Source organism: Mustela putorius, unplaced genomic scaffold, assembly GCF_011764305.1.
Source record: "Mustela putorius furo isolate JIRA1106 unplaced genomic scaffold, ASM1176430v1.1 tig00003903_pilon_pilon_pilon, whole genome shotgun sequence".
In the NCBI taxonomy this organism is placed as follows: domain Eukaryota; kingdom Metazoa; phylum Chordata; class Mammalia; order Carnivora; family Mustelidae; genus Mustela; species Mustela putorius.
In genome coordinates this window covers 2,282,940-2,305,951 of record NW_025422051.1, presented here as the reverse complement: position 1 = coordinate 2,305,951, position 23,012 = coordinate 2,282,940, and the positions used below count along the sequence as shown (strand labels likewise).

Sequence of the window (23,012 nt, the reverse complement as noted above, 5' to 3'; positions counted from 1 at the left end):
CCTGAATGAATGAGTGACGGAGGAAGGAGCCATGTCTGAGGGTCTCCTGAGGTGAGTGAGCCCCTAGTCTTATGGACTCTGGTTTTGAAACGGCCCCCAGCTGGTAGTTCAGCCAGACCCTATGAGTGAACCCCCAAAGAGCCCCAAAAAGGCTGGGAAGAGAGGATATATCAGGGTGAGAGTTCCAGCATGTGAAAAGCTCTGCCAAAAGCTGTAGCAGGTCTCCTACTTTAATTTTTTTATTATTGGCTTAGTTTTACAATTAAATGTTTATTAAAATAATATAACCTGTGGGTACCTGGGTGGCTCAGTTAGTTAACCATCTGCCTTTGGCTCAGGTCATGATCCTGGGTCCTGGGATTGAGCCCCTTGTCAGACTCCCCGCTCGGTTGGGAGCCTGCTCCCCACCCCGCCCCCGCCGCCTGCCTCTCTGCCTACTTGTGACCTCTGTCTGTCAAATAAATAAAATCTTAAAAAAAAAGATTTTCAAACTCTCATTTGAAATGTCTCCTTGAAGAAAGATTGCTTTGTCTTAGAGCCTTTTGTTTCCTCCCCAAATTCACGTGAATTAGGTCATGCCCTAACTCCAGAAGGGACTTCAAGGAATCGCTGTGTCAGTGGCCATGGGAGCAGGAGGCAGGGCAGGCAATGAAGGAGCCATTATCTGTAGGGCACTCAAAAACTTATACTGCCATTGACTACATCTGGTCTTTATTTTGTTATCACCAATGGCAGCAACCCAGCAACAGCCAGTAATGTGGGTCGTGAAACCCTCCTCCCTGCCAAGGCAAAGGGCTGCTGCCACTGCTCACCCAGTCTATGCCCCTGCACTTAGATATCCCTGCACACGCAGCAGGCCCAGCACCCCCGCGGGCTGTCCACAGACCTCTGAAATCTCCACCTTGGCCATCTCTTCGGTTCAGATTGCCACACATTCTCCAGCCCATTCCTTTACCTTTGGCAAACATAGCTTGAATGGGCGAAATCATGTACACATAACAAATACACCCACAGCAATGCTTCTCTTCCTACAATTATGATAGTGCTCTCCAGTCAAGTCTCTTTTTTCTCAAGTCTCAAGTCCTTCTTGAGCCGGGGGTGATGGCCAGTGCTGCCACCTGTATACTAGCAGGCTTACCAGGTCCAGCTCTTGCTTGTCCTCTCTGGCCGGGCCGTCTGGCAGGCACTCGGTGGGGTAAACCGAGGGGTCTTTAACGCCCAGCTGTATGTTGAAAAACTGTATGGATGGTATTACACTGTAACTTTGGGTGAAGGTTTCCTGGACAGGATAACACTCTGACTGTATAAATGCCAATCCAGGTTTCATATGAGCTAGCTGGCTTTCTGTCAGCCCCCCCACTCCCAGACAGCAATCCACTCCTGGGGCCCCTATGGAGTACTTGTCCTCAGTGGTGGCTTGCTGAGGAATGTCTAGAGGGTCCCAGGGGGTGTCAGGGTGATCTTGGAACACTGCTTGGTGGCTTGCTCAATCTGAAACATCAATCTTTCCTTATAGAACAAAGCATATTCAAATAACCTCTTGCCAGGGATCAGCACCATTTGCTCACTAAGCACCTGTATGTACTGGCTGAGCCTGTCATAGGACAGCAGAGTTTGGTGGTTGCTCCTACTGTTCTCTGGGTACAGAACCCAGGGGTCTTCCCACTCCTGTGGCGCCTGGCAAGGGCGCAGTGTCCCTGGGGTGCCCCTGGTCCTGGCCTCCAGCGCTGCTGACCCCAGGCCACAGAGGCCACCTAGACTCAGAGGCCACCCAGCAGCCAGGCATCCAGGGCCCCCAGGCCACACTTCCCGTCTATTTTTAAAGACAGCTTCTCTTGGACCCAGAGTCACATGCCTGGAGATAGATGATTTATGAAAGGAAAGAAGAAAGAAGTAGAAGGGAGGGAGAGAGGAAGGAAGGAAGGAAGGAAGGGAGGGAGGAGGTGAGAGAGGGGGAGGAAAGGAAGGAGAGTGGATGGCAGATGGGTGAATGTATAAATGGGTACATAGATGGCTGGCTGGCTGGCTGGGTGGATGGATGGATGGATGGATGGATGGACTGATATCTTCTGCCCCTGGAGAAACTTCACTTTTGTGTGCATAGCGAGAGGAATATCAGTTTGTAAATTGCAGATCTGCTGTAACACAGAAAAGATTGGAAACAACCCAATCTGCTCATGGGCATTTGGGTTGTTTCCAATCTTTTCTGTGTGATATATATATATATATATATATATTGTTGATATATATAATATATATGATATATCAACAATATATATTATGATATATTAATATAATAATATTATATATTATATAATATGTATTATATATATAATATATATATTAACAATATTTAAACAAACTATGGTAGGGGCACCTGGATGGCTCAGTGGGTTAAAGCCTCTGCCTTTGGCTCAGGTCATGATTCCAGGGTCTTGGGATAGAGCCCCACATCGGGCTCTCTACTCAGCGGGGAGCCTGCTTTCCCCTCCTCCTCTGCCTGCGTCTCTGCCTACTTGTGATCTCTGTCTGTCAAATATGTAAATAAAATCTTGAAAAAAAATAAACAAACTACGGTATAGCCATTCCATGGAATGTCATATTCCATGGAATACAACTCAGCCATAAAAAGGAATAAACTCACAAGGCCAGCACTAACCTAATACCAAAACCAGATACAAGCACATCAAGAAAACTACAGACCAATATCTCTTATGAATATAGATGCAAAAATCATCAACAAAATACTAGTAAAGAGAATTCAGCAATATATAAGAAGGACTATACACCATGACCAAGTGGGATTTATCCCAGGAATCCAAGATTTGTTCAACATAAGAAAATCAATGTAATATACCATATTAATGAAGGACAAAAACCAAAAGATCTTCTCAACAGAGGCAGAAAAAGCATTTGACAAAACTCAACACCCTTTCATGATAAAAACACTCAACAAACTAGAACCAGATAAGACTTCCTCAAACTGATAAAGTGAATCTACAAAACCCTATAGCCAATATCATACTTAATGACAGAAGACTAAAAACTTTCTCCTGGATATCAGGAACAAGACAAGGATGTCCCCTCTTACCACTTCTATTCGACAATGTACTAGAGGTTCTTGCCAGGGCAATTAGGTTAGAAAAAGTATCCAGATTGGAAAAAAGAAGTAAAACTACCATTATTTGCAGATGACATGATCTTATACAGAGAAAATCTCAAGGAACCCACAACAAAACCATTATATACATATGAGCTCAGCAAGGTTGCCGGATACTAGATCAGACAAGACTTAATCATTTCTTTAATTTTTTATTTTGTTTTAAAATTTTAAAAAGATTTTATTTATTTATTTGGCAGACAGAGAGAGATGAGGAAGCAGGCTCCCTGCTGAGCAGAGTGCCTGATGTGGGACTTGATCTCAGGACCCTGGGATTATGACCTGAGCCGAAGGCAGAGGCTTTAACCCACTGAGCCACCCAAGTGCCCCTCAATCATTTTTTAAAAGATTTTATTTATTTATTTGACAGAGGGAGAGATCACAAGTAGGTAGAGAGGCAGGCAGAGAGAGAGGGAGAAGCAGGCTCCCTGCTGAGCAGAGAGCCCAAGGTGGGGCTCAATCCCAGGACCCTGAGATCATGACCTGAGCTGAAGGCAGAGGCTTAACCCACTGAGCCACCCAGGCACCCCAAGACTTAATCATATTTCTATACACTAGCAATGAACAATCCAAAGATGAAATTAAGAAAGCAATTCCATTTATGATAGCATGAAAAAGAATAAATTTAGTAATGTATCTAACACAAGATAGGTAAGACTTATACACTTAAAACTATATAATGCTATTTAGAGAAATTAAATACAGGCTTCTGGGTGGCTCAGTCAGTGGAGCATCTGCCTTTGGCTCAGTTCATGATCCCAGAGTCCTGGGATCGAGTCACATATTGGGCTCCCTGCTCAGCAGAGAGCCTGTTTCTCCCTCTTCCTCTGCTGCTCTCTCTACTTGTCCTCTCTTTCTCATAAATAAATACAATCTTTAAAAAAAGACATCACATATTCTATTCATGGATTGAAAACTTTATAGTGCTAAAATGGCAATACTCCCCAAAGCGATCTACAGGGCTGGTGCAATCCCGATCAGAATCCCAGCCTGTTTCTTTGCAGAAATTGACAAACTGATACTAAAATTCATATGAAAATGCTAGGAATGGCTCCAAAAATTTTGAAGAAAAACATAACTGGGGGCACCTGGGTGGCTCAGTCAGTTAAGTGTCTGCCTTCAGCTCAACAGGGTCCTGGTATTGAGCCCCACATTGGACTCCCTGCTCAGCGGGGAGCCTGCTTCTCCCTTTCCTACGCCCCCTGCTTGTGTTCCCTCTCTCGCTGTGTCTTTCTCTGTCCAAAAAAATAAGTAAAATCTTAAAAGAAAAGAAAAGGAAAGAAAAGAAAAGAAAAACACAGTTGGAAGGCTCGCACTTCCCGATTTAAAAGCATAGTACATGGTTATAATAGTCAAGACTAAGAGGTACTGGCACAAGAATAGATATAGAACAGAGTCCAGAAATAAACTTAGACACTATGGGCAACTCATTTTTGACAAGCGTGCCTAGGCAATTCAATGGAGGAAGAATAGTCTTTTTAACAAATGGTGCTGTGGGGATTGCCTGGGTGGCTCAGTCACTTAAGCATCTGCCTTCGGCTCAGGTCATGGCCCCAGGTTCCTGAGATCGAGCCCCACATCAGGCTCCTTGCTCAACCAGGAGCCTGCTTCTCCCTCTGCCTGCTGCTCCCCCTGCTTGCGCTCTCTCTGTCCCTCTCTCTCTTTCTCTCTGATAAACAAGTAAATACAATCTTTTTAAAAGTCCACTTTAAAAAAAAATGTTCACAGCAGTAGTATCCACAACTGCCAAACTGTGGAAGGAGCCAAGATGTCCTTCAGCAGACTAATGGATAAAGAAGATGTGATCCATATACACAATGGAATATTACGCAGTCATCACAAAGGATGAATATCCAACTTTAGTATCAGCATGGACGGGACTGGAGGAGATTGTGCTGAGTGAAATAAGTCAAGCAGAGAGAGTCGATTATCATATGATTTCACTTACTTGTGGAGCATAAGGAATAACATGGAAGACATTAGGAGAAGGAAAGCAAAAGTGAATTGGGGGTAATTGGAGGGGGAGATGAACCATAAGAGACTATGGACTCTGAGAAACAAAGTGAGGGTTTTGGAGGGGAGGGGCTGGGGGGGTTGGGTGAGCCTGGTAGTGGGTACTAAGGCGGGCCCGTATTGCATGGAGCACTGGGTGTGGTGCATAAACAATGAATCTCAGAACATAAAAAAAATAAAATTAAATTAAGATGTTAAAAACTTAAATTTGGGGGCACCTGAGTGGCTCAGTGGGTTAAGCCTCTGTCTTCAGCTCAGGTCATGATCCCAGGGTCCTGGAATCGAGCCCCACATCAGGCTCTCTGCTCAGCAGGGAGCCCGCTTCCCGGTCTCTCTCTGCCTGCCTCTCTGCCTACTTGTCAAATCAATCAATCAATCAATCAATATTTTAAAAAAATTAAAGTTGAACATGCATACATTCTAAGATATAAAAAAATGGTGCTGGGACAACTGGACATCCACATGCAAAGGAACGGAACTGGACCCCTGCTTCACACCATATAGAAAAATTAACTAAAAAAAAAATCAAAGACATGAATGTAAGAGCTAAAACTATTAAACTTCTAGAAGAAAACACAGGCATAAATCTTCATGACTTTGGTTAGGCAATGTTTCTTAGACAACATGTAATGCATAAACAACCAAAGTCAACTTGCACTTCATCAGACCTAAAAGCTTTTGTGCTTCAAGGGACACAACAAAGTGAAAGGACAACCCTAAAATAGGAGCAACTATTTTAAAATCCCATTATCTGATAAATGATTAGGATCCAGAATATATAAAGAACTCATACTGGGGCCCCTGGGTGGCTCAGTTGGCTGGGCCCCTGCTTTCAGCCCCGGTCATGATCCTAGGGTCCAGGAATCAAGTCCCATGCCTGTTTTTCCCTCTACCTGCCTCTCCCAACAGCTCCAAGATTTCATTTCTAGGTGTGTACCCAAGAGGACTGAAATCATATGTCTGCATAAAAATCTTAATATGAATGCTCATAGCAGTATTATTCATGACCCCCCCCCAAAAAAGTCAGTTCATTGGATGGACAAGTGTAACGTTGAATGTTCATACAATATATCATTCAGTCGTAGAAAGGAATGAAGTAGTTTAATCCATGCGAAGATGTGGGAGAACCTTGGAAACTTTGTGCAAAGTGAAAGAAGCCAGTCACAAAAGGCCATATATTATATGATTCTGTTCATATGAAAAGTCCAGAATAGGCAAATCCATGAAACAGACAGTGGATTAGTGGTTTCTAGGGATAACAGTATAGGGAATGTCTGCTAACATGACAGCCTTCTTTTTGGGATCATGAAAATGTCCTGGAATTAGGCAGTGGTGATAGCTGTACAATGATATGAATATAAAAACCACTGAAATGTACACTTCAAAGGGTGGATTTTGTGGTATGTGAATGACATCTCAGTAAAAAAGAACTATTAATACACATGACAGCGTGTGGGTGAATGTCGCAGACACTATGCAGAACAAAAGAAACATAAGCCATGTTATTCTGTGTATATGCAGTTCAAAACCAAGCCAAAGACCCCCGGTATCATAAGCTGTTTACCGATACATGCACACATAGTAAGGGAATGAAAATACTCACGAGGGAGACAAACCCCAAACTCGAGGTAGTGGAAGGAGAGAGGAAATGGACTTTGTATAAGAACTTCAGCTGGACCTGAATATATGTCTTTCAAAAGCATCTGAAGCAAATAAGGCAAAATATTAATGTTTGACAAAGGTGAAAGTTTGTTACAGTATCCTTTATACTTGTCTCTTAAAAAAAAAATGCAACAGCTCAGTTCTGAGACAAAGGAGGGACTCCTCAGCCAGGCTCTGGTTGAAGTGCTTCTCTGTGCGATGGACACCAAGGGGAATTAGGTTCTGCCTCTGGCTTGGTGGACTCCTCTGGCTTGGTGGACTCGTCTGGATGAGGTACAAATACGCTCTAGAACCTCAGAAGATGCCAGGGAGAAGGGAACAAGTCAGAAGAGCCTTCCAGGAAGAGAGGATGTTGGGGCTGAGCCTCAAATGGAGGCCTGACATAGGGGACGCTTGACCCGGACACCCCACCCCCACACCCTGGGTCTCTCCCAAAGCCTGGCCTGGCCCTGCTGATTCCCTTATCTGCCCGCTCCCAGCTGCCTCCCTCCTGGCTGAACTGTCGCCGCAGACTTCTGGGCCTGTGCCCCCTCCACAGGGATGGGGGAGGGAATGGGGTGAGCCTGGCTTCAGAGCCTCAGGGTTTCTGGCTCTTGACGGAGCCGGGGTTCTGAGGCCCCCACTCCCCACCCTTTACTTCCCTTCCTTAGGCTTTTTTCAGCTCTGGTTACGAAGAAATAGGCTGAGTCCAGTGTCCAAACTCTTGTCTGAGACATGCCTCTGGCCCGACCTTCCTGAGGACAACAGATTTCCCCACCTCGCTCCCAATATTGCAACTGCTGTTTCTAATAAAAAATAACAATGAGGAGAGTTACCACTACGGAGCTCATCCTCTATGGCTTGCCAGGCAGGACCTGTGTCCAGTGGTCTTCTCAACAATGTTTGCTGGGGGTTCTATGATTGTACCTGTTACCCAGGCAAAGAAACTGAGGCTCAGAGTGTGGCCTGCCCAGGAATCATGCAGCAAATCAGTGTCAGAGCTCAGACAAGAGCACAAGCTCTTACATGGACATCTTCATTTGTCTGAGCCCACTCCCGGCAATTATGTGCACTTATATCACCATGGTGAGAATGGGATAAAATTAAGTAGGGAGAGCACTTAGCACAGTGCCTGGGGCAGCTCAGTGAACTGTGTGCTGCTATTGTTATTAGGATATTAGTACTAAAAAAAGAGAAAGTATTCGTATCAGAATTAGCATTCTTATTTGTACAGTTGTGGATAGAATTAGAATAATGATGATTAGATTTAGAATTAATATCAGTATTACTAGCACTAAGATTAGTATCAATATTAGAATTAAGATTAGGAATTAAAATTGGTATGGGTGTCACATGTTATTAGCATCATTACTAGAATTAGTAGTGCTAGTAAAAAAAAGGATCAAGTATCATCCCTTGTATACAGTAGGTACTCGGTAAATCAATAAGAATACTTAACATTTAATGAGATCTCAGATTCAAGCAAGTTAAAATCACTCAGTGGATTAAATCTCATTTAACTGTCCCAATCCCCCTCCAGAGTAGCCACTGTTATTACCCCATCTCTACAGATGAGGAACTGAGGTCCAAGGGAGGCTGGTAACTTGACCAAGGCCATGCAGCCCCTCTGTGGTTAGGGCAGGCTATGAACGACGGGGGTGGGGGGTTGGCTCCAGAGTGGAAGTCCCAAAAACACTGCCCCATAAGTCATAGAGGTTTTCACCCCGCCTTCTCACTTATGAGGGCTCAGCACAGGACACTGCACACAGCAAGAGGTCAATAAACGCAAAGTCATAGCCATGCTCTTTTTCCTCCTCAAACCTCCCATTTTGCTTATGAGGACGAGGCCCATGGAGGCAAGAGGATGACAGGAAGCTCCTTCGGTGGGGGAGCAGGCTGCACTGACCCAGGGCTCCATCAGTGTCCTGTGCCCTTGGCAGGTCTCAGTCTCCCCATCTGTAGAATGGGTGGTCAGGACAGTGCTCCATCCTATGGAGTCCTTGGACCACCACTGGGTGGTTTACCCCTGCTCTATGGGGAGCCAAGTTGGACACCTCATGTGGGCATGAGTCCATTGATTTTACACAGAGGAAGTGCTCAGGACAGATCTGGCCTGTGGTCTGTGTCAGCATGAAACACTGGCTGCCATCACTGTTGTTCCTCTCTGGGGGAGGCGGGACAGGGTAGAAAGGTGGGGACTGAGGTGCAGGGGTTCTGGAGGTCCCTCTCAGCAGTTGAGGAGAGAGCCACAGATCACATGGGTCCACATCGACCCATATGGCCCTGTCCCCTCCACCCCAGCACCACCGGCCCAGAGCCTATCCCAACTTGACACTTGGGGTCTCATGGACTTCCTCCAAGACTCCGTCCGTGAATCTCTGTCTGTCTCTGTCTCCTTTCCCAGGTTCTCACCCTGTGTTCTTGGCCTCTGTCACTCTGGGGCTCTATCTTTCCCCTTCTGTCCTCTCATTTTCTTTGCCTCTCTCTGTAGATCTTTCATTGTCGCTGGGTCTCCCTCCCCATCTCTCCCTCCTCTCCTTACCCTCTCTGCCTCCTTCTAGTTGTGTCCCTTTTTCTTCCTGAGTCTCCCCATTCCCATCTCTCTCTGTCTCTGCCTCTTGCTCTCTGTCCCTCTCCCTTCTTTATCCCTTCAGTTCTTCTTCCCTTCCCCCACCCTATCCCGCTCCTCAAGGACCCGAAGAGAAACCAACCCTGGGTCCCACCTGTTTCCCGCCTCCAAAGCAGCATGGCGGGCAACAAGTTGAGGCCACTGTCTCTGGGTGCCCCCCCAGCCCCGCCCCCCATCCCAAGACAGCCTGTTACCGCGGAGCCAACAGCCACAGTCTCCTCCATCTGATAAGACTTATCTGCTGCCCCAGGGCAGGCCGGAGCTGGCGTAAGCCCCAGTGGGGCACTGAGTGAGTGTGCCCCTGCCGCCCGCCAGCCCTGGCCTGGCCAGGCCTCCAAGATGGGCCTGGGTCATCAAGATGTCCCATGGGCTCTGGTTCAAATCCCACCAAACCTCTGTGAGTCTCATTCTTCTTGCCTGCAAATGGGTAGTCACATCCCTCCTCTCCCTGTTGGCCGGGAAGATTCACATATGTAAGGGCCCAAGCCTGACCCAGCACACAGGAGGGACTTTGGAAACACTCACTGAAAAGCCTAGTGGAGTCATAAAACCATATCTGCTATTTTCATTTTATCTTGGCTTCAGCCCATTTTGTTTGGCTGGACACTGAAGTCCACGGGAGCCCAAGTTGAACAGGGTCCAAGAATCCATGGGGTGGGCAGGTGGGGCAGAGGAAGGCCCCCACTGCCCAAGAGGTGCCCCACCATCAGGGAGCCCGCCCCCTCCTCTGGTCCGCCCCACCCACTGGGGCACCAGCCACTCCCTGGGGAGGAGGGAGGAGGGAGAGGGGAGGGAGGGAGGGAAGGAGGAAGGGAGCCTCAAAGGCCAAGGCCAGCCAGGACACCCCCTGGGATCACACTGAACTCGCCACATCCCCAAAGCGGCCGAACCCTCTGCACCAACCAGCCCAGGTCAGTCTCAGCCCCCCAAAAGCCCCCAGCAAGGCAAACCCCAAGCCTGCTGTCCCTTACCTCAAGGCTACCCCTCCAGCCTTCTCTAGCCTCCCCAACCCACCACTGGTCCCCAAAGTGTCTACCACCCCTGAAACCCTTTACCGCTCCTCCAAAACATCTGTCTTTCCAGCCCCCATCTCTACTCCAGAAACCAACCCCCAAAACTGACCTCTTTCTGCCCTGACTTCCATCCTCTCCTTCCAAGGTATCTGTTCCTCTGATGACTTAACTCTGCTCCCCACACACCATCCCTGCCCCCTACAACATGCCTTTCTCCCCTAAATCCTAGCTCTGCCCTGAATCTGGTTTTCACTCACCTGGAATTGTTTCTGTCTCTGTTTTCTCCCCAAAACTCACTTTTGCTCTCCCATGCCTATTTCTGTTCCCCAAGCCCCTGTCTGATCCCCATCCTGGTTTCTGCTCTAAATTCTCTAGTCCCCTAAACCCTGGCTTCATCCTCTTATCTCTGTCTGTGCCTCTCAACCCTCCTATTTGTTCCCTGTGACTTCTCTCTGATCCCCCCCCCAAACCACTACTCTCCTCTAGCCCCTTGCCCACACACCAAAAAGTCTGTCACCCTAAACACCAAGTCTACTATCCCAAGTCTGTTCTACGACATGAATCCTCCTCATGCCTGCCTTCCCTAAACCCCATCTCAGCCCCTAAATGTGTCTCTGGCCCCCTGGATCTCCTCTGGCCCCATCTTTCTCCACCCCAATTCCATCTCAGTTCTCAAATTCCTCCTCTGCTCCCATAACACATCTTTATCAGACACACTCCTGCCTGTCCAAACCCATCTCTGACCCCTAAACTCCATCTCTGCTCCAGCAAAGCCCACAGAACCCCCAAACTTTTCCATGGTCCTCAGAATTTGTCTCTGACCCCCGAACTACATCTCCAGCTTCTGAACGTTCTCTCTGGCTCTCAAACTTCACTTCAGATCTCCAACCTTGAGTTCTGCTTTTCCAACCTATTTCTGATCCCAAACTGTGACCTTTCAAATTTGTCTCTGCTCCTCAAACCCCGTATCTGCTCTCCCCAAACACTATAGCTCTACCTCCAACCTCTCCCTGACTCTTCCACCCATCTGACCCTCAAATTCCACCTCAAAGCCTCCCAAGACTCATCTGCCCCCACCCCACATCTCGGCTCCCTTCAGTCCCAAGAGACCCTCCCTTGATGGCTGGGATAGGGATGTTACCTGGGGTGAGGGGCTGGGCCTTGGGAGAGTTGAGGGTGCCGGCCTGCTGCCTGCTGCCCGTTGGGGCAGCACTTACTCTAGTAGGGCAGCTGATAAGGAGCTTTCATATCCCCCAGCCTCGAGATAAACTTTATCTCTGTCCGGAGAGTGATAACTGGGGGTGGGGGGGCTGGGCCCCTGCCATAGGAGGGGTGGGCAGCCCTGGAGCCACCAAGGTGCTAGGTACAGGGATGTGGGGCAGTGGGACTGGAGGGAGATCACGGGGGAGTAGTGAGATGAGGATGAGGGGGATAAAGGACAGTGGAGACAGAGACAAAAAGAACAAGAGACAGGCAGACAGAGAAGGAAGGGAGAAACGGAGCGGGGTGGGGGCCAGAAGAAGAGACAGTGACAAACAGCAAGAGACAGGAAGAAAAAGAAAAGAGAAACAGAGATAGTAGGAAAGTGAAGGAGACCCAGGAACAGAAAACGAGCAAGGCAGGAATGTAGAGAGAGCTTCACAGATAGAAGAAATCATGGAGAGACGCAGAGGAAAGAGACGGAAACAGAGGAGGAGGCAAGACACCCACTCTGGGGAGAATGAGTGGAGATCCTGGGGCCTGGGCAAGGCTGGTGGTGGACCCAGCCATGGGCACCTCTCTTTACCCACACAATCATGGGCTCCTCTCTTTACCCATACAAGCCCCAACCCTGAGCCCAACCTTCAGCGTGTTCACACAGTGGTTCACGTAGGCTGGGGCTGTGAAGATGGCCTTCTCCCCTATCTCTGTTACTCCACCCCAACGACAGGAAAACTGAGGCCTCCGGATTCACAGGGCAAGTCAGGGGCAAGAGTAGGTTTGCCGGCTCCTCACCCGGGCTGTGTGCAGTGGGGTATGGCCAAGCATGTGGGACTAGTAAGACAGACATGGAAATAAAGCCAGAGGGCAGAAAGAGAGAGAGAGGAGACAAACAAGCAGAAAGAGACTGAGAGGGAGAGATGCAGAGACATTCAGAGACGTGACTGGAGAGGGAGGGACAAGTGAAACAGAAAGAGGTGAAAGACATGGAGATGAAGATGGAGAGAGACAGCCAGAGATAGAGACATGGAAAGCCAGAGAAAGGGAGGGGGTTAATTCGGCACTCATTAAAGCAGAGAAAGAGAGAGGACAAGACATATCATGGTAGCATAAGACAATGGGACAGAAATATGGAGGGCCAGGCTGGAGAAGAGAGAGTGTCGCCAGGAGAGAGACACAGGGACACAGATACACACACAGGGAAGGACAGAGACAAAGGGGCAAAGACGAAGCCGCCATCTCACGGGTCTTAGCTGGGCCCCTGTCACTACCTCCTATCTGGCATATGGGGAAACTGAGGCCTGGGGCTGGCTGGAAATGAAGGAACCCAAAAGCAGAACTATGGTAGGCCTCCCCCGGGCAGACCTGTACCCCTCCTCAGAGGAAGCCAGTAGCCTTGGGGTGATTTCAAAAGTTGGGCGGGGATGGCAGAGATAAGCGGTGGGGGGTACTGACCCCCCCCCATGGAGTGGGGAGGAACTGAGGGGGCCCTCTGTCTGCAGACCCAACGGAGGTGGGGGGAGGGAGGAGTCAAGCCGGAAACCATGGGTTTCTGAGAAAGTTAAAAGATGCAACAGATAGGGATGAAGTTGGGGAGCACAGGAGGGTGAACCCCAAGGTCCCAGGGGTGACATGTGGCTCAGGGGCCTTTGGCTCTGCACCCCAGCCCATCCCACCCAGTCTCCTCTAGAGCGAGAGAAGAGGAGGAGGGGGAGAAAATGAGAAGATAAAAAGATGACCAGAAAGGGAGAGAGAGGAGAAGGATGAAGGAAAAGGAGCACAGGAGAAGGGGAAGGGGACAGGCAGGAGGGAAAGAGAAAATGAGGCGGGGAAGAGATGTAGAAAGGGGGAAGGTGGAAGAGGTGGCTGGTTACAGAAGAGGGAGAGGAGGAGGGGCAACAGGTAGAGGGAGAGAAGAGGAGGGCAGGGGAAAGAAAGAATGAGGGTATAAGGGGCCCAAAGAGGAGGGAGGAGTGGGAAGAGAAGAGGAGTGGGAAGAGAAGAGGGGGAAGAGGGGGAGTTGTGAGAGGAGGAAAAAGAAGAGATGGGAGGAGGGCGAGAGAAGAAGGGGAAAGCGAAAGGGGAGAAGAGGGAATAAAAGGGAAGGAGAGGAAGGGGGCTGGGCAGAAGGAAGGAGGGGATGATGGAGCGGAAGAAGGGGCGACATCTGGGGAGGAAAAGAGGGACAGGAAGACTGAGGGAATGGAGTAGGAAAGGGAGACAGGAGAGAAGGGGGCGGTGGGAAGGGGAGGAGGAGTTTGGAGTCTGAGGACCCCTCCCGTCCTCACAGGTCCCATCCAAGGCCCCATGGAGTTCCCTGGCCTAGGGGCCCTGGGGACCTCCGAGCCCCTGCCCCAGTTTGTGGACCCGGCCTTGGTATCCTCACCACCAGAATCGGGGGTCTTCTTCTCCTCTGGGCCCGAGGGATTGGATGCAGCAGCCTCCTCCACGGCCCCCAGCACTGCCACAGCTGCAGCGGCAGCTCTGGCCTACTACAGGGATGCTGAAGCCTACAGGCACTCCCCAGGTAAACTCCTCCGGGTGGCTGTCTTAGCACAGGCTCCGTGCTGTCTGGGTGGCCATGGACATCCATGTCTGGGTGACCCTTAGCTAGGGCAGAATCCCACTAAGAGGTCATCTTGAAAATAGCCATTTCCCCCAGTTGATGCCAATGCTCCCCATGCGCGGTCTTGCTATAGCCATACTGGAAAGCAACATTGGAAGTGGGTGGTGGCGGCCCTCGTTGTCAAGGGACCCATGGGGCTCTGAATCCCAAAGGGCATCCTCAACACCCCTTTGGAAACGGGTGGAGGTTACCACAGCTGCCAAAGTGATCATGGGGGTCAATGTCCAGGAATTACCCGATGGCCAGCAGCTAGCTGTTCCAGTTGCCTGTGGGAAGACTGGAGACTTGGCCACTCAGTCGGAGCTGTGGGGCACCGCCATGGCTTTGGACTGATCCCTCCTTCCTTCCTGTACCCACCCTCCATAATAGTCTTTCAGGTGTACCCACTGCTCAACTGTATGGAGGGGATCCCAGGGGGCTCACCGTATGCCAGCTGGACCTATAGCAAGACGGGGCTCTACCCTGCGGCAGCCGTGTGCCCCACCCGTGAGGACTCCCCTCCCCAGGCCCCGGAAGACCCAGATGGGAAAGGCGGCAGCAGCTTCCTGGAGACCTTAAAGACAGAGCGGCTAAGTCCAGATCTCTTGACGCTGGGGCCTGCGCTGCCTTCATCCATCCCCGTCCCCAGCAGTGCCTACGGGGGTCCTGACTTTTCCAGTACCTTCTTTTCTCCCACCGGGAGCCCCCTCAATCCAGCGGCCTATTCCTCCCCCAAGCTTCGTGGAACACTGCCCCTGCCCCCCTGTGGTGAGGTCCCCACAAAGGGACAGGGAGGTTAAAATCGGGGGGGGGGTCTCCAAGGCAAAGCTGGGCTGAGCCTGGGCTTCCTCGTCCCCTCTGTCCACCCCATCAGAGGCCAGGGAGTGTGTGAACTGCGGAGCAACAGCCACTCCACTGTGGCGGCGGGACAGGACGGGCCACTACCTATGCAATGCCTGCGGCCTCTACCACAAGATGAATGGGCAGAACAGGCCCCTCATCCGGCCCAAGAAGCGCCTGGTAAGACCCCAGGCCTGCCTCCCCTTCCCTAGGAACTGTTCTGGACCTGTGCAGGGATCCCCGTCCTCCTGCTCTATGAGAACTCATATCCCCCAACCCCATCCCTTCCCCATCCATGCAGGAACCCAGCTTTGCATAGGAATGCCTATCCTCAACCTACCATCATAGGCTACTTCCAGGAACCCTGTCTTGTCCCTGCACGACAGCAATGTTTTCCTCCTTGGGCTCACATGGGACTCACCTTAGGACAACCTGAACCACCAGGGGCCTGGCACCCTCCCCTAGATGTGCTGATTTCATTGGCCTAAGGAGTCATCTGGGCCTTCGGATGATTTTCAACTCCCTGGGTGATTCCAATGTATGGCCAAAATTGGGAATCACCCCCATACCAAAATCCCCAACCCTGTCCAGGAAGCCCTATCCCATACAGCACCCACAGTCATCGTCCTGTTAAGTTATATCTGTTCTCACCCTGCACCGGAAGCCCTACCTTCAACCCGACCCTGACCTCTTGGGTCCCCTAAGCATCCCCCCTCCCGCCAGTGGGCTGATCTTCACATTTTCTCTCCCCCAGATTGTCAGCAAACGGGCAGGTACCCAGTGCACTAACTGCCAGACAACCACCACGACGCTGTGGCGGAGAAATGCTAGCGGGGACCCTGTGTGCAATGCCTGTGGCCTCTACTACAAGCTACACCAGGTTTGTCTTGCCTCATCCCCCACCCCAGCCTCCCTCCTCCCCTGCTCCTGTTGCATCCCCATGTCTACTTGGCCTCATAACCCTCCCCTCTCCCCAACTTTTCTGCTTCCTCCTTCCTTCTCTATTCCCCTCCACCTTGGTCCTCATCCTCCCTCCTCCCATTCCTTCATCTCTTCACACCCTTCCATGACCTCCTGACCCTCCTCCTTCCTCCTTAGGATTCCTTAGGTCAATCCCTGCACCATACCAGGGTCATGCTCCCCTAGTCCCTGAAATAATTCCCTATGCTTAACAAGGTGGGATGGAGATGGCCTCCCTGGTCAAGACACAGAGGCAAAGATGTGGAGTTGGGAAACACCGTGGACCTCCCTTTTGGCAGGTGAACCGACCACTGACCATGCGGAAGGATGGTATCCAGACTCGAAACCGCAAGGCATCTGGAAAAGGGAAAAAGAAACGAGGGTCAAGTCTGGGAGGTACAGGAGCAGCTGAAGGACCAGCTGGTGGTTTCATGGTGGTGGCCGGGGGCAGCGGGAGTGGGAATTGTGGGGAGATGGCCTCCGGCTTGACGTTGGGCCCGCCCAGCACTGCCCATCTCTACCAAGGCCTGGGCCCTGTGGTGTTGTCAGGGCCCGTGAGCCACCTCGTGCCTTTCCCGGGACCCCTGCTGGGTTCCCCCACAGGCTCCTTCCCAGCAGGTCCCGTTCCTCCCACCACCACCACCACCACCGTGGTGGCTCCACTGAGCTCCTGAGGACACAGAGCATGGCCTCGGGGCTGGGGCGGGGACCCTCTCCTGTGTGGGCAGCAGTTATTACAACCCAGCCCTCTTGCCTAGCCACCCCTTGGCCTGGACCTTCAAAGCTTTTGTAAAATAAAACCACCAAAGTCCAAAGTCCCAAGAGTGGAGATGTGAGTCTGTGTGGGACCAAATCAAGAATGACGGGAGGGAGGTCATGTGTCTGGGTGTCTCTGAGGATAGCGTCTGGTGTGGGCGCCTGTGTGACACTTCACAATTGTGGGTTGTGACATGCAATTGTGAACAATGTTTGTGAAAGTGCATGTGGCAGCTTCTAGGTGGCCCGAGACTGCATGGGTCACCACACACCACAGGGTGAGATACGGCATGTGATTGAGGGGGTGAGGCTCTGCAAGACGGGGTGCATGACACATGGCAACAGTGGGAGCCAGGAGTACAGGAGAGGACGTGGAGTGCATGTGCGGTTGGCACACGCAGGAGGAATGCATGGCATGGTGTCCATGTGACTACACGCCACGTTGGGGTGATCTTTAAGACAGTGTGATGTCTTATGTGTGGGGCACAGACCTGGACGGACAGATGCTTCTGGAACGTTGAACGCAGGCTGTGTGTGGGGGCGTGTGAAGTCTTAGAGCAGCACCACGGGGGTCTGCACATCCAGTGAGCCCTGGGGCTCGGGTAACGGCAGCATTTCTCTGCAAGTCTACATGTGTGGGAGTGCGGATCCCGTGGTGTGTGCCAGGCCACAGTGTCTCTTGAGTGGCTGTCAGGTGTAAGCAGTTCTGTGTGTACTCGTTCGTGGAAAGTATCAACATGCAGAGTTTCAGCTGGGTCTACATCAGGGACCCCCTTTCCAGAGGACACAAGACATGTGCTGGAGAGGAAAGGGGGGGCGGGGGGAAGAGGGGACTGGAATGGGAGCTGTCCAGAAGGTCAGAAGGCCAGTGTGCGACCATGAGGCTATCCGGGGGACCTTCCCTGTCAGTCATCGCTTATCTCTTTGGGCCCAGCTCGGCCTGCAGCTCTGTGGGAAATGGTAGAGAAAGAGAGGGGAAGATTAGGAGGACAAAATAACTTCTGGGGATGATATTTAGATTTAGACCCCATAGGTAGGGGGGAGCCCCCCCCCACCATGCCAACTCCCACGCCAACACACCTACTCACCTGGGCCAGCTGTTCCCCACCCTGAGTAGAATCTGTTCTTCCACAATGGAAAACCCTGGGGCACCAGTGTGGCTCACGCAGTTAAGCCTCAGACTCTTCAGATGAGGTCTTGATCTCAGGGTCACGAGTTCAAGCCCCATTTTGGGCCTACTTAAGAAAAAAGAAATTCCAAAATGGAAAACCCTTACATAGGAGCCTGTGTGGAGTCAGGTGACACCCTGAGCCAGAGAGGTTAAGTAGCTCACTGGAGGCCACATAGCTGGAGACAGGGGGCCAAGCCAGGTTCTGTGGTTTAGTCTCCATACCACCCAGCAGCTCCTGATAGCAAGGAGCCCCATTTGCTGAGCATTTACTGTGGGTCGGGCAATAGCTGGGAAGCTTCAGTTGCTTTAGTTCCTGAACACCTGGAAAAAAAATTACTCCAAGGAAAGCAAAGTATATTACACACTTTACATTTTTGTTTTGCTAATGAAAAAGTAAAGCTCATAACTGGTGTTACTTGCCCTGGCCACACAGAGTTTAAGGAGTGGATTTTGAATACCACTTCCCCCCCATATGAGTCTTGCTCACACTTAACTGGGCTGCCTCTCTCTCTACCCCCCTCCCTTGCTCTTGCTCTCATCACTCAATCCACTCACATCTGAATTTGCTTTTGGGTTGCTTCTCTTTATGGCTTTCCCCCAGAGCCCCAGAGCAAAGACCGTGGGCCCGCGGGTCCTGAACATAGTAGGGGTAAGCAGATGTTCTCAGGACAGCTCTCCTTCAGCTACTGGCCACGCGGGCCCTCTGCAGAATCATGGCAGTCCATGTTCATTACAGGGATTGTCCAGAACCTCCCTGGTCTTTGTAAAAGCCTCCTGCCTCCCTGGCCATCCCACAGAACCCCAGCCCTCTTAACCTGTAAGAGCCCCTGTTGCATCTGGAACAGAAACCCCTCTCAGAAACTGTGCTGGACATGTGCCTGGCCCTCCCTTGCTCAGGAGCCCCAGCTCTTACCTCCCAGAACAGCTGCCCTAGCCTGACACTCTAAGGGAACCCTTTGTCTAATTAGCAACAGGAAACCCATGCTGACCATGGACAGAAGCATCAGTCCTCACCTTGCTTTGGAGAAAGCCCTGTCCTCCCATGGCACTGGAACCTTGGACTCAGGCCAGTTAGGAATCTGTGAGCTCACACTCTAAGGAAGCCCTTTCACCACCCTTTAGAAAACACTTGTGCTGGGGTGCCTGAGTGTCTCTGTCGGTTAAGCAGCTGCCTTTGGCTCAAGTCACGATCCCAGGGCCCTGGGATAAAGCTCCATATTGGGCTCCCTGCTCAGGAGGGAGTCTGTTTCTCCCTCTCCCTCTGACCCCCTGCCTGCCTGTGCTCTGTCAAATAAATAAATAAAATCTTAAAAAAAATTAAAAAAAGAAAGAAACACCTGTCCTGACCCTCTTTGGTAGTCTTGATCTCTCTATAGAAAACCTGCCTTGACTTTGGACAAGACACCTCTGTCTTCACACTGTACTGGAGCTCAACCCTCCAGATAGCATTTTAGAAACACTTGCATCACAATAAAATTTAGTTCTGAACCACTGACCTAGCTCTCTCTGCAGAAACTTTCTTCAACCTCTTTGGGAACTCCTAACTGAATACAGAATCTCTTGTCTCCATTGTTGATAATGACCCTTGATGTCACTCTGCACCACAATCTTTGATCTCACACCCTAACCTGTAGAGTCCATAAAACCCATGATCCAACTCTTTTTTTTTTTAAGATTTTTTTTTTTATTTATTTATTGGACAGAGAGAGATTACAAGTAGGCAGAGAGGCAGGCAGAGAGAGAGGAGGAAGCAGGCTCCCTGCTGAGCAGAGAGCCCGATGCGGGACTTGATCCCAGGACCCTGAGATCATGACCTGAGCCGAAGGCAGCGGCTTAACCCACTGAGCCACCCAGGTGCCTCCCAACTCTTTTTTTTAAAGATTTTGTTTATGTGACAGACAGACAGGTGGGGGCGGCGGGGGGGGGGAAGCAGGCTCCCTGCTGAGCAGAGAGCCTGAAGCAAGGCTCAATCCCAGGACCCTGAGATCATGACCTGAGCCGAGAGAGAGAGAGAGAGAGAGAGAGAGAGAGAGAGCGAGAGAGCGCGAGAGAGCACGCGCTCATGCGCGAGGTGGTGGGGAGGGGCAGAGGGAGAGAAAGAATCTTAAGCAGACTCCTTGCTGTGCTTGGAGCCTACTGCGGGACTCTATCCCAGGACCCTGAGATCACAACCTGAGCTGAAACCAAGAGCTGGACACTTAACCAACTGTGCCATCCAGGCGTCCCCACTCCCGTCATTGTAATCCAATTCTTAACATGAACCTCAGTCTTGAACTTACAACCCTTTCCTAAAAAAAAAAAAAAAAAAAAAAAAAAAAAAAAAAAAAAAACCTTTTCTAAGCTTGTGGTAGGAATGGATGCCTGTCCTGACCCTCTACTTTAGGCCTAGAACTCATCTTATACAGTTATTTATGGCCTCACCTGGCCATACTGTACAGGGCTTTCCATCTTTACCACGTGTTAGCTTCATAGCCCTGACCCTCTACAGGCAGCCTTGCCTACAACTGTACTAGAACCCTTTGACTGGACTTTCCATAGAAAACCTTTTCCTCTCAACAGAAATCCTTAACTCCACTCACAGGAATCTCTGGCCTGATCCTTTAAAAAAAAAGATTTTATTCATTTATTTGACAGTGAGAGAGCAAAAGAACATGAGCAGGGCGAATGGCAGGAGAGAGAGAGAAGCAGGCTCTCCACTGAGCAGGGAACCCACACAAGACTCGATCCCAGGACCCCGGAATCATGATCCAAGCGGAAGGCAGATGCTTAACTGACTGAGTCACTCAAGCACCCCTCTGGCCTGATCCTTTATAGGAACTCCTAATCTTGCTTTCTGGAAACATTCTCTTAACCCCAAACAGGATGTTCTGACCTGACTCTCTCTGACAGCCCTGGCCCTGACCTTGTCATGGAAGCCCCACCTTCCCCCCTTTATAGGAACCATTATTCTGACTGTGGCTAGTGGCTGCCACATGGGACTGATAGCTCTGTGGGGTCTGTAGACTCCTGTAGTAGGCCCTGCTATAGGTTTTTCAATCCTGTGTTCTCCTGAGCTCACTCACCTTTCTGACCTCCCTTACAGTGAGATGTGGACATGTGACAGAATTCTGACCAATGCAGTGTGGGCAAAGTGATATACACCACTTCCAAGCCCGGCCCATATAAATCTCTCATGGAATCTTTCACTCTCTTTTCCTATCTACCAGCTCAATAGTGCGAACTCCAAGGATTCAGAGGACAGCAGAGCCACAAAGTGGAAGTTGCCTGAGTTTCTGAATGATCAGTAATATTCACACTGGACTTTATATGAGCAAGAAATAAACATTTATTTGTAATTGTCTAATATTCTGGGTTTGTTACAGCAGCTAGCATAATTTAGCCCAGTTGGGATGCCTGGGTGGCTCAGTCAGTTAAGCATCTGCCTTTGGCTCAAGTCACAATCCCGGAATCCTGGGATCAAGCCCCATGCTCTCTGCTCAGCAAGGAGTCTGCTTCTCCCTCTACCTCTCACACACACTCATGCTCTCTCTCACACACATGCGCTCTAATAAATAAATGAGATCTTTAAAAAACAAAATTTAGCTCAATCTTTAAAAAAAGGGGGGGGGCCTGGGTGGCTCAGTGGGTTAAAGCCTCTGCTCGGGTCATGATGCTAGGGTCCTGGGATTAAGCTCAGCATCAGGCTCTCTGCTCAGCAGGGAGCCTGCTTCCTCCTCCCTCTGACTGCCTCTCTGCCTACTTGTAATCTCTGTCTGCCAAACAAATAAATAAAATCTTTAAAAAAAATTTAGCTCAGGTGTGCCTGGGTGACTTTGTCGTTAAGCATCTGACTCTTGATTTCTGCTCAGGTCATGATCTCTGGGTTGTAAGATCAAGCCCTGCATCAGGCTCCACACTCAGCGTGGAGTCTGCTGGTCCCTTTCCCTCTGCTCTTCTCCCCACTCTCTCTCTCTCTCTCTCAAATAAATAAATAAATAAGATATTAAAATTTTTTTAATTTAGCCCAATTGAAAACAATTCCTTGATCGAATCTAGACGTGAACACCTGTACCTACGGCCTACATTAACATAGCTCTGAACCTGTAGAGAAATACTTGTGCTGAGCCTGAACTGGACCATCTGATCTCTTTGTAGGAAACTCATAATGCAGTCTAAGGAGCCTCATCCTGAACTTGTTTGGGAACCCCTAGTCTGGAGCTCTCCTTAAACAACTGTCTTGCCCTGTATAGAAATCCCTGCTTGGTTCAGGAGAGGCAACAAAAGCATGGAAACTACAGGAATCCCTATCCTCACTCTGTCGATGAACACTGACCCAGTAGAACACCAAAAGTGACCTTATCCTGTCCATGAATCGCAGTCCTCACACAAAAGGAATACCTCTCTTCAGGAAGCACGGAAACTCTGCATTCAATCCTGTGAAAGAATCCCAGCCAGATAAAGGAAACCAAAGACTGACACTCTACAGCAGGATCAGAAAACTATAGCCTTCAGGCCAAAGTCAGACTTCAGCTGGTCTCTTCATTTTTTAAAAAAAGAATTTATTTATGGGGCACCTGGGTGGCTCAGTTGTTACGGGTCTGCCTTGGCTCAGGTCATGATGCCAGGGTTGTGGGATCGAGTCCCACATGGGGCTTCTCCCTCTGGCCCTGCTTGTGTTCCCTCTCTTACTGTGTCTCTGTCAAATAAATAAACTATTTTTTTTAAAAAAGAACTTATTTATTTATTTGACAGAGAAAGAGAGAGCACAAGCCCGGGGAGCTGCAGAGGGAGAGGGAGAAGCAGAATCTCCACTGAGCAGGGAGCCTGATTCGGGGTTTGATCCTAGGACCCTGAAATCACCACCTGAGTGGAAGGCAGATGCTTAACTGCTTGAGCCATGCAGCTGCCCTCCCACCCCCATTTCTTCGTTTTTAAAGGAAAAGAAAGAACATGCCACAGAAACCATTATGTGGCCAGCAAGGCCTAAAATATTTACTATCTCGCCCTTTATAGACAAGTTTACTGACCTCTGCTCTTCAGGAATC

The 23,012-nt window shown here is 50.0% G+C and overlaps 1 protein-coding gene, 2 long non-coding RNA genes and 1 pseudogene across 3 annotated transcripts; 1 reads left to right on the top strand and 3 right to left on the bottom strand.

The window, feature by feature from the left end:
* Positions 1-1,053: 1,053 nt before the first annotated feature.
* Positions 1,054-1,838, bottom strand: LOC101682786 (annotated as a pseudogene).
* A 5,077-nt stretch (positions 1,839-6,915) lies between these two features.
* LOC106006068 lies at positions 6,916-13,627 on the bottom strand. Its single transcript, XR_006603060.1, has 2 exons — positions 11,598-13,627; positions 6,916-7,741 (listed from the first exon to the last, which is right to left on the bottom strand). It is a non-coding gene; the product is annotated as an uncharacterized LOC106006068 (long non-coding RNA).
* A 336-nt stretch (positions 13,628-13,963) lies between these two features.
* GATA1 (GATA binding protein 1) lies at positions 13,964-16,876 on the top strand. Its single transcript, XM_004755027.3, has 5 exons — positions 13,964-14,183; positions 14,652-15,029; positions 15,136-15,281; positions 15,856-15,981; positions 16,361-16,876. Exons 1-5 carry the CDS (start codon positions 13,964-13,966, stop codon positions 16,733-16,735), a joined length of 1,245 nt encoding a protein of 414 aa, XP_004755084.1. The 3' UTR covers positions 16,736-16,876.
* LOC123388588 lies at positions 15,968-19,196 on the bottom strand. The gene is made up of 3 exons (XR_006603061.1): positions 17,906-19,196; positions 17,309-17,765; positions 15,968-16,418 (listed from the first exon to the last, which is right to left on the bottom strand). It is a non-coding gene; the product is annotated as an uncharacterized LOC123388588 (long non-coding RNA).
* Positions 19,197-23,012: the final 3,816 nt, after the last annotated feature.